The 12,154-nt window shown below is 36.6% G+C and overlaps 1 protein-coding gene across 2 annotated transcripts in view; it reads right to left on the bottom strand.

Annotated features, from left to right (window-relative positions):
* The window catches only part of slc35a3b (solute carrier family 35 member A3b), a 51,934-nt gene extending 40,141 nt beyond the window's left edge, over window positions 1-11,793 (bottom strand). The window contains exon 1 of one of the 2 annotated variants that reach the window (XM_073917215.1): window positions 11,581-11,793. In XM_073917215.1, the coding sequence (XP_073773316.1) occupies window positions 11,581-11,628 (48 nt within the window). In that variant the 5' untranslated portion in view covers window positions 11,629-11,793. 2 annotated transcript variants of the gene reach the window in all.
* Between the last annotated feature and the right edge of the window lie 361 nt (window positions 11,794-12,154).

The raw sequence follows: 12,154 nt of genomic DNA, 5'->3' as shown, positions 1-12,154 counted from the left end.
ATAGTGTGTCCACAATCATATTGTGGAGAGATAAACACACTAAGGTACTATCCCAATTCTTTTTTTAACCCCTACCCGTTCCCCTTCTTCTTGGCCCTTTCAACCGAGGGTTAAGGGGAAGGGCTTCAAAATTTATTGGGACCGCACTACAACACCTGCACACGTCATCATACGTCATCGCCATCTCTTGCTTAATTTGAGATCAGACATTGGCAACTGCTGTAGAGATTCCAGTTGTGCTATTTTTTGGTATTAATCTTCAGGAAATGACTGAAGGTGTATATTATGTTATTATAACGATCTAATGTGGCAATAAGATCTTTATACTGTGCATTTACACAGTGGCCATACTCATCAATGTGTAAACACCAAAAACAACATTAACATTATAGCAGACACTGTAAAAAGCTCATTGAAAGCCACTAAACTTTCTGACAGGGTATTCCAGTGTCATCGAGTGTCAGAATGTTGTGGGACTGCTGTACTGAAGTTATTATTGGGGATTATAGATCGCAAAATTTAGCTTTATTTTAGCGTTTTTTTTTTAAGCATGATGGTAAAACACTAATGCGGTTATGAATATGTCAAAACATGTTTGTTTGTTGTAAAAATTCGTACTAATGACAAAAAAATACTAATTTGTGGATCTCCGGGTGCAGCTGTGGCTGGCGAATTCTGGGAATTTTTTCCCTCCCTTGGTGAGAAAGTGTGGTCCTGAAAAATCTTTGTTTGAAGGGGTGTATACCCCTTGCCCTTTGCCCTACGCCTTCGAGCTAAAGAGAATTGGGACACTAGTATTGCTTCACGGGCACACGCAAAACAAGAGGTAGGGGTAAGGGGCTAAGGGGTAAAATTTGGATTGGGCCTAAGTCTCCTTTTTTATTTCCTGAAGTTAAAATAGCATCAAAATTCCTTCCATTTTAAGGCCCACCTCAACGTGACGTAGGAGTGCGGTTTCCCGACCCACCGAATTGACTGACAGCCGCGTATTACATATTAACAAGACAGGATGTGCGCAAAGCAGGGATTTAAAGATCTGTTCAGCTCTCTGTGATCATCAATCATCATCAAATGTGATCAAGAATCAGTAGTAACGCTGAAATGAAGTTCACGGCCGCTGGGAAGAAGGAGGCGGAGAACCGACAAAGTTTTAAAATATTTATTTATAATATGAACTCACGGAGACTGCCGTCTAAACCAAAACAAACGGACGGCAGCTCCTCACGGAGACTGCCATCACACTGCCGTCAAACTGAAAGCAAAAGTTAAAACAATATGTCCGGACCCGATCCTCTCTCGGCTTCCTCTGCCATTGTTCCTCCTTTTATAGTCCAGAGCTCCTTCCGTAGGATTCGAGGAAGGTGCGCACTGCAGGTGTGTCCACTTACGCGGCGGCCTCATTCCGTTGCCACGGCTCTCGGCCACGCCCCCTCGCCACAAACCCATATAGACCTTGTTCTTAGAATGCAAAATCACGCAATGTATGCGCAAGGAGAATGCTAAGAACTTCCGGTCGGTAGCTGATACATAAAAACAGTCACATTTGGACACCTTTGCAACAATAATTTTAATCTATTTTATTTACTTTTAAAGTCTTTGAACTAATACTGTTACAGCGCCACCTCCTGGACTGATCATTTAAAAGAATGTGATCTAATACCCTCGTTGTCTGATAGTATCTTGTGCTGTTTAAATGACGTGGCCTGTACTGTCCCACTAACACTGACTGATTAAGTGTCACAAAGTAAAAATAAAGTGGCATTTTGAAATGACAGAAAACACAAACCAAGGTAAACACTACACAACACAGTATCACTAAACGCAACATAAACGGCTCCCGATTAGAATCAACATGCAAATCATCAGTTAGTGGCGCATACATTTATACATACGAAAGAATTCACGAGTTGTTCTTGTTGTTCTTCCCCTTTAAGAGTTTTGAGCTGGAAGTGACGGGGTGGGTTTCCCCTTTAAGTGTGGTGAGAGAGAAAAATAAAGCGATCGGTTCACAAAGTTTTCATCCCGAGTTTGATGTCTCTTCTGTTTATTTTCTTTCTTTCTTCATTTCCACTGGGGTTGAAAGAACTGCCAGTACCTCTTGAGCCAAAAATACCTGACCCTCTGGGGTTGAATACATTGCCGGTACTTCATGAACCTAAGCCTCCTGACCCACTGGAGTTTAATGAACTGCCAGTGCATCTTGAACCTAAGCCTCCTGACCCACTGTGGGTGTATGACACGTCTATGCCTGCTGAACCCAAACCTCCAGACACACCACAGCTCCACTCTTCAGGCCTTCCGAAGCTCCATGCTCCAGGCCTTCCGCAGCTCCACTCTACAGGCCCTCTGCAGCTACATGCTCCAGCTCCTCCACAACTCCACTTTCCAGGCCCTCTGCAGCTCCATGCTCCAGGCCCTCCGCAGCTCCACTCTCCAGGCCTTCTGCAGCTACATGCTCCAGCTTCTCCACAGCCCCACTTTCCAGGCACTCCGCAGTTCCATACTCCAGGCCCTCTACAGCTCCATGCTCCAGCCCTTCCGCAGCTCCATGCTCCAGGCCCTCTACAGCTCCAGGCCTTCCGCAACTCCAACCTCCAGGCCTTTCTCAGCTCCACGCTCCAGGCCCTCCGCAGCTCCACGCTCCAGGCAGCTCCATGCTACAGATCTTCCCCAACTCCACAATCTAAATCTTCTGCAGCTCCGCACTCCAGGTCCTCCAAAACTCCATTCTCCAGGTACACCTCCACTGCATGGTCCTGGCCCTCCATCCCTCCCCCTGTTCCACCTCCGCTCCACCTCTCGCTTGAACTGTATTAGGAGCATCTGGAAGCTGCTCCTTAGAGGGGGGGCTCTGTCACGATCACCAGCAATCTTTACTCCTTAGATCGTTGGAAAACATGCAATATCACTAATGGACTACAAAACAGCCATTTCATGGACTACAACTTCATACATGCACTCCGCTCATCCTGACTGATTACACACACACCACCGAAGGATTGTCAAGGACTGATTAAACACACTATTTAAGCAGCACATACACTCATTCCAGTTGCTGAGTCTTGTTAACATCTAGTGACATTACAACGCGTTTACTTTGTATTGTTTTTCCATGTTTATACCCTCGCCTTGTTAGTCTGTTTATCCCTGCCTGCCGCCTACCATATGACCTCTTGCCGGTTACTTTGACTACGTTTATGGATTGCCTGTATACATCTGTTTGCCCCTGTATTGACCACTGCTTACATGACCTTGCTATTAAACCTGCATGTTGATCCGCAACTCCCCGGGTTACTAGTATAGAGCTCTCATGCTCCATACTATGTATATTTTGAAGGACGACTGCGCTGACTGATTGTATGCCTGCTTTAAACAAACTATACATTTCGAGAATGAAGCGCGGCCGCGGCTGGAAAACAGTGTTTTAATGCATCGCTCGTCACTTCAGGAGGAGGTGTGAATTAATTTAGCTAAACTGCAACATGGTCATCTTGCGGAAATATTACCAACGATCCATCAGGTAATGTTTTCCCTCTCTCTGTCTGTTGATAAAGCGCTGTCAACAAATATTTTTCCTCCATATCCCATAATGCACAGCGCATCGGCCTACGGCAGCTGGATTAGTCCAAAAGGTGCAGTACTTTTTGCGGTTGGACCTGTTTTAGTACGGATCATATTCTCACCATAAATGAACCGCTCCAGGGTTTGTTTGAAGTCTACCGAGTCTTGGTACGCTTATTTGGTCCGCTTTTGGTGCGCACTCGAGTACGATTGCTGCATTCTCACCTGCCCAAACGAAACGCACCAAAAGGGAAAACGAACTCTAGTGTGATTCAATCGAACTAAATAAGGCAGGTGTGAAAGCACCCTAAATGAACATGGAAAACCATGAGCTTGGCTAAACTAAAATAATTATAGAGAACAATAATCAGTTATATTTATAATAATAGCCTTGACCTCTGATTAGAAATAATATTACCTTTAACTCAAGAGTGTACAACTAAGGGGACTAATCAAAAATACCTAAGAATGAGCAAGCATAGGAGCAGCCATCTAAAAGTATTAGTCAATTACCTCTGTTTATTAATTAAGACTGACGAGAGTGTGACCACGAGGGATGCCACCAGCCGAGGCGATTCCTCTGAGCGACATGAGCAACCGAATGAACAAATGTAATAGTTACAAAAAAAAAGAGAAAAGGTTCAAACATTCATCTAAATTATATATTAATATAATCCACCTAATGTTATATGATTGGAGTCCAATTAAATGAAAGATAAATATATTAATATTCTAAACCTCCTCATAATAAAATTGGAGTCTGATTTGAGGTAAAGTTAAACTGAAACAACATTGTGCACTGGAAAGGTCGAACAAGCAGTGAATCTTCATCCACCAGTGGACACCTTCATTGGGCCAACTTGGTGGACCTTACAATAGTTCTACAAATTGTCTGTACTTGCTATAAATCATTTTTTTTATGTTAATGTTTTGCACATTTAATATACCTCTTAAAGGCAGACACTAAACAAATGTAACTTTTTAGTGGGGTGGGTGATGTAGGGGGATCTCTAATTGTATATATAACGTCAAATGAGGTTTACAATATAGTTTTATCTTTACATTTTGGACATATATTCTCATGTACTCATTTTCAGTAACTTTTAAGGATTTATTAATTTTAGTTTTTTTAAGACCAAGTGATTTTTAATGAAGTTTCAGGAGCACGTGATATGATTGAGCACAGCTGGCCACTCATTTGTAATCAGTAATAATCCAATCCGAGTGATCCTAGCCTACTATAAATGGATCACTTTCTAACCTTTTTCCCTATCTTCATTTCGGAAGAATCCCCCCTTCCACCCCATCTCCTCCTTTTTCTTCCCTTTCAAAAGGGGGAACTATTGAGACCTTCCTGATCTCGGATCCTCTGATATGCTTATTGACCGGGCGGAAGCCCTGGGCTCAAATATCTCCGAGCTCAGGGTTCTCTCCCAGGACAGCATGCTAAACCTGCTATAATGCTAAGCATATCTAAGGGTGAACTCTTGAAAATATAATTAAATGACCTTTCTAATTTTTTTTGTTGGGATACTCTTTTAAAACTGGAAGCATTAATGACTTATTTTGGGATATATATATATATATATATATATATATATATATATATATATATATATATATATATATATATATATATATATATATATATATATATATATATATATATATACACACACACACACACACACACACACAGTTGAAGTCAAAATTAATAGCCCCTCTGTTTACTTTTTTTCCCAATTTCTGTTTAGTGGAGAGCAGATTTTTTTTTTCAACACATTTCTAAACATAATAGTTTTAATAACTTATTTCTAATAACTGATTTATCTTTGCCATGAGGACAGTAAATACTAATTTACTAAATATTTTCAAGACACTTCTATACAGCTTAAAGTGACATTTAAATGTTTAACTAGGATAATTAGGTTAACAGCATAGGGTATTAAGGCAAGTTATTGTATAACGATGGTTTGTTCTGTAGACAGTTGAAAAAGATAACTTAAAGGGGCTGATAATTTTGTCCTTAAAATAGTTCATAAAAAAATTTAAACTGCTTTTATTCTAGCCAACATAAAGCAAATAAGACTTTCTCTAAAAGAAAAAATATTATCAGACATACTGTGAAAATTCCCTTGCTCTGTTAAACAGCATTTGGGAAACATAAAAAAATAAATAAAATTCAAAGGGTGGGTAAAAATTTTGACTTCAACTGTATATATATTGTCCTGAGAAAGGGACAAGACAGGGATCATTTCAAACTGACCAAACATCAGCCTGCGGTTAAACACTCTTTCTTAATTCACACAAACAACAAAGGGAATTTAGCATAGAGATACTGTTCAGTCTACTCGTGTATGTCCTGACAGGTTGGACAGCATTTCTGGTTATCTATGTTTAAAAAAAGATTAGTTACAGTAACTGCACAACTGGAACCTGACAGTGCAGTTTGAGTACCTGCATTTAACTCTGATAAGTCTGATAAGAGGTTTAAATTTCCAAAATAACAACAACCCTCTTCACATTTCGTCACCTTGGAATTATAAGGTTTTTTCTGCGTTCTGAATGATTTTGAGATATTGAGTTTCAAAGTTGTTGCTTTCCATAGCAAACATTTGTTTTTTTTAAGTATTAAAATGTAAACAACTTATACAAAAACATCCCATAATGTAAATAAGTTGTCATTAAATAAGAATATGTGAATAACTCAATTTTGACAAAAATGTCAGATAGAACCTTATAATTCAAATGTGACAATTTATTTGAGAGATAGCTGAATATTCAACTGGAAAAATAATTAGTCACAGGTAATGATGATAGACTGTTAGATGTAAACTATTATTTTCCTGACTTTGTAAACAACAAAACATGAAAATCTGTTATTCACAGTCTACTTCATACCTCTGGTAATTAAATAAGAAGAGAGTTTCTAGGAGGAGCGGCAATGTGTGGAGTTTGCATGTTCTCCCAGTATTCGCACGGTGTTTCCTCCTGGTGCTCTGGTTTTTCCCACAGTACAAAGACATGTGATATTGGTTAATTGGATAAAGTAATTGGCCTTGGTTTATGAGAGTAAAACATGGCCAGAAACTAGGGGATCGATCAGTTAGATGAAATGTCAGTGAGAGTGAGGCCTTCTAGTTAAAGGCCTTTATACCTTATTACTAAATACTTTTATTCTAAATTGTAGACCCAGAGTACAGGACGCAATAAATGAAGCAAACAAGTCATTGTTTAAAAATGAGGTAAGTAGAATAAATTGAGAATATAACAATTCTGAATAGTAGGTGACAGACGACGGAAGAATGACTAAATGTCTTTGTCATGATTGCTGGTTTGCTGGGGGCTCTGACCCTAAATTTAAAGGGTTGCTGGGGTAATGGGTTGCTGGGGACTCTAATTCTAATTAAAGAGTTGCTGGGGACTCTAACCATAAACTTAAACGGTTGCAGGGATAATGGGTTCCTGGGTACTCTAATCCTACTTTAAGAGTTGCTGGGGTAATGGGTTGCTGGGGACTCTAATCCTGCTTAAAGAGTTGCTGGGGTAATGGGTTGCTGGGGATTCTAACCCTAAACTTATAGGGTTGCTGGGGAAATGTCTTGCTGGGGACTCTAACCATAGATATATACACTAGATGTCGCCTGGCCTATAGTTGTCTATTGGACGGAATGCGTCAATAGCGCCGCCATCTTGCTACAGGGTAGCGCTCCTTTGAAATGAATGCGGGACCAAGGTACAGTGGAGGACTGTGGCCATCCAAAGCCAGAGATATACACATATACACATATATCTATGATCAGGAGTTTTCCTGGATGTTAGTGTGTAATTTTTTTTTATTAATTATGAAAATTATAATTTTACATCACTTTTCTACATTGATGGATCAGTGATTATGGACTATAACCCTAAATTTAAAGGGTTGCTGGGGACTATACCCCTAAATTTAAAGGGTTGCTGAGGACTATAACCCTAAATTTAAAGGGTTGCTGGGGACTATAACCCTAAACCCTAAAAAGGTTGCATTTGCACTCACAAAATGGTGGATTCGCTATTTACATGGTGGAATTTGCAATCGCAAATACAGCTTCAGAAAGGAAATGGATCTGCATGTTTAAAATGCATGAGCAGACCATCTCAGGATAAGCAGGAATACTTTCTAATCCTTTCATTTTGAATATCTGAAATATTTGTGTGCTGATGTATGTAACAAACAGAGTGAATGCACATTGGGGACCCACCTATAAGTGTATATTACTAAATTATTATATATTGATGTATATTACTGTTGTTTAAATAACAAAATAATTCAATTATTCAGTGTTGCATGGCAAAAATGCATTTGAATATATTTCATCCCCATGTGAGCACAGATGGATGCAAATAAATTTGCTGGCTGAAACTATTAAGAAACACTTGACTTGTGTCATACCAGGCGCCTCATTGTGCTGGGTGTATGTTAGAGCCCATAGTCTTTAAAATGCAGCATAGAAAACATACAATACATACTAAAAAGTCCTACTTTTACAAATCTCTCCAGTCAAATCTCAAACTCAAATTGGCGGAGGGCCATTGCAGTGACTGGCAACTCTTTAACTCTTTAATTTTAACATTCAAGCTCAAGAAGAAAGTGCACACCTGATGATACTGATGAATATTAGACAACAGACATGACGGTTATATTTCAAATTTTTCCTGGTATGGGTTGGTAATGCCAATCACACAGCTTCTGAAATGTATGTGTGTACAGCCGAGGACTACTCAGTCATTCTTCCACAGAGGATTTGCAGTGAAATCTTTTTGTTTCTTGCTGTACATATTTAAGGGGTAGTTTAAATTGCTATGAAAGTACTACAAATAGGCATAATCATAGGTATTATTCTGTTCTGAACAATTGTTGCTTAAGCAGAAGTTTAGCAGATCAAGAACAGCAGAAAGCGGTTTGGGGAACTTGAAGAACTTCTCAATATTGTTCTTTTTAAACTGGCTTTTAAAGGGAATGTGAGATGGAACTCTGGTTCATATAGTATGTTACACCCAAACAAACACAATACTCTTTAAGAAAATAGAGACAACCATTTAAGACCATGCATCAGGAAGGTCAACCATTAATTAAGCCCCATGCAGACCAGGATTATTTTCTTTTGCACTTTAAATAGCCGACGTCTACTGCTTTGTGATCCAACAAAGGCTCTTTTTTTGTATTGTTTTTTGTTTGATGTGCTGCATTAAAAACTGGCTAACCACTGAGGCTGGTGCTTTTGTTCACTTGCCTTGAGCTGCTGAAGTTACAGTAAAACACAACAGGGTGGCACTTTCCATCAAATATTGCTCAAAAATAATAATAATAAAGGGAACACTTAAACAACACAGTGTAACTCCAAGTGCTCCTTATATTTTTTTAAACAGTATATTTATGTCAGACATCAAATAACATCAAATATATGGTTAAATACATTTGGCAAAAATGTATAAAATGTTTTCTGTTGTTATTTAAAACAGCATTAAATATTATATATCCCCTTAATGATCAACATATTTTTTTAAATGTTCAGGTAAAAATGGAGTCTGATTTATTTAAAAAAGGTCTAACATTGGAAATAAAAAAATCCCAGAGAATAATACATAAAAAGTATTCAATGAATGTACCCATACTTTTAAGTCAAACTAGTCTATGAGTCTTTAACTTCAAATTGATTCAATTTCTGTATAAAAACGATATATATATATATATATATATATATATATATATATATATATATATATATATTGATATATATATGCAATTCCAGTGTTATGGATGTGACATTTGCAGTAAATTTACATAGAATTATGCGTCAACATTATATTGAAACATTTGTTTATATTTTCCAGAACAACTGAACACAGAGTTAAGGGACCAGAAAAATAGCAATCTGTAAACATGTTTTGTACTTTAAATGAGAGAACTAAACTGCATTATGGATGTGACAAAAAAAAAAGTCTTCGAGTTTACAGTACACAACATACTTTGTAGAAATTCTGTGAATTAAACTGCACAAGCCAAAAGAAATAAAGCTAATCAAATACATAAGAGTTGGCTCTCTATAAAACAAAAGTTATTGATTTTATTTTATTTTTTTAAAGTGTCGTTATGGATGTGACATCTCTCCGTTATAGAAGTGACATGTGAAATTGTCACTTGTGTGACTTTGGCAAATCAAATAGAATAGTTTGAAAACAATGACAGATGCATTTTTGAGTATTTCTGAAGTACTGTAAGATACTTGCTTTCACAAAAAATGCAGAAATGATTTCTGTATTTTGGTGAAAAATCATTTTCAAAGAATAATACATAAAAAGTATTCAATGAATGTACCCATACCTTTAAGTCTATAAGTCTTTAACTTCAAATTGATTCAATATCTGTATAAAAATGAGATATGGATTATTGGGTCATTATCACTACAAAGTGCCTTTGAGGCATCAACAATTAAAAAAAAAAAAGTTTGAGATTTTTGATTTAACCACAAACTTGTTGTATTATTAGTACTTCGGCTGTATGAAATTAATGTTGGTAAAGCTCCTGCAATTTTTATAAATAGTTTCCAAGCAGAAAAACAGTAAACAAACCTCAAATTGTATCAACCCTGTCATGGACAAATTCAAAGTAGTATAAGTATATTTTCATTGCAGTGTGATAATAAAATGTATATTTTCAGAAAGGTAATGTGTCCCTTTACCAACCCAACTTTTTAGATTATGGAAAATCTCTATTTATATTAATATATTAATGGACATTTCGTTTGTTTCCCAATAAAATACGCAATTGCTGCATGTTCTTTTTAAAATAAAACCCAAAATCTAAAATATTTAGTAAAACTTTTAAACAATATTAACTGGCACTTATTGGTTTATTAAGGACTCACACACGATGCTTTGCTGAGGTTACTGTATAAATAATTAGTTTATTTTCATTAAAAACAAGATTATAGGGTGAACACTGGCATGACCGGGTGGACAAGGGCTTTAATCAGTGAACTAAATATGAGGAACATTTGAAAAACAACTGGTACAACAAGAAACATTAATATAAAAGGGCTGTAAAAGTTTTCAAGAATTCAGCTTCTGTTTTCACTAACTACTGCAAACCACTGAGCCACCACACCGCCTCTGCTGTTATCAATTAGGTTTTATTGATATGGAAATTAATGAGAAAATAAACAATTATTGTGCTTTAAATTATATTTGCATATTGAATGTAAATCTTTACATTGTACATTGTATTGGAGGAGTGAATGGAGTGTAGGAAGCAACTCAAGTTGAACACCTTAATGATACAGATTTTTTTTTTCAGAATAAGGTAAATAATTAGATACACATGTTATTTACATTATTTAATTATACAGATGTTCACATAAATGTAGAAATACTTAGGGCTGTGTTTTTATTTCAAACAGTCAATGAGCTCTATTATATGGACTTTTAAAGGATATACTAGACTGAGACTCTGAAGAGAAGGCAAAATGGGGATGCCAATGAGTACATCAGAGGGTTTCTTAAAGGGGCATTTACCACATGATGGGGTGGACAGCAATTTCAAGGACACGTGCAAAATGATTAATAATATTATTAAAAAGAAAATTAAATTTATTGAAATTTATTTTTTTGTCAAATAAAGACTCTGTTGCATACAGTCTGTATTAATGATATTACATATAGTTCAAGTTCCAACACTTAAAAAAATATATGAAAGAAATTCCCCAGAGCACATTCTCACTATCACCATCAAGATATCAAATTTCTTTCTCTCTTTATTTCAACACACTCGCAAAGCTAAAACGTTTGTTCGTAGTTTATAGGTTTCTGGTTCTAAATTCCAAAATCAAACTTTCTGTCAGCTTTCCGCGCATAAAGTAGGCTACATGAACGTCCTTACATTTAAATGAAAATCGCTGTCATGATTGAATTTCCAAGTAGCACAGGCTATTATAATGTTCGTAATGTCTGTAAAGAGCTTTAATTTGTACTGTACCCTACCTGTTCGAGGCTCACACACGCCGTCCAATGGATGGATATGATCGCCATTTCTTATAAACATTCACTTCCTTTACCTCACTTTCTGCAAAGATGAAACTAAGGTTTGATAGTGATTTATGTCGTGTCGGTTTTCCTGTCATGTGAAAATACATTTTTTCCCCCAGTGACATCTCCTGATGACTTAGATCAATTATAATACGTTTACGTCAGCGCAAAATCTGTCTAATTTGATCAGTTTACATACTGCAAAGCTGCGAGTAGCCAAAGTTTTGAAATGAAAATGTATAGTATATTTTGCTACTTAATTTATTGTTTTACTGTTTATTTGGCCATTTTATTTGTTTTGTGATTTTTTATTATTAATATTATTATTATAAAGTTATAATTTTAAGTAAAATGTGTTATTTGACAGGCTGTGTTGTTTGATCAGTTGGATTCTTTATCTGTTAAAGTCGCTCTGGATAAAAGCGTTAATTAATTAATAAATTAATAAATAGATTAATTGATAAATGTATTTATTTATTTATTTGTTTATTTATTTGTTTATTTAAAAATTATAGTGTTTCCCTCCTGA

The sequence above is a fragment of the Danio rerio genome, chromosome 2, assembly GCF_049306965.1.
Source record: "Danio rerio strain Tuebingen ecotype United States chromosome 2, GRCz12tu, whole genome shotgun sequence".
NCBI lineage: Eukaryota > Metazoa > Chordata > Actinopteri > Cypriniformes > Danionidae > Danio > Danio rerio.
This window is presented reverse-complemented; position numbering and strand designations above follow the sequence as displayed.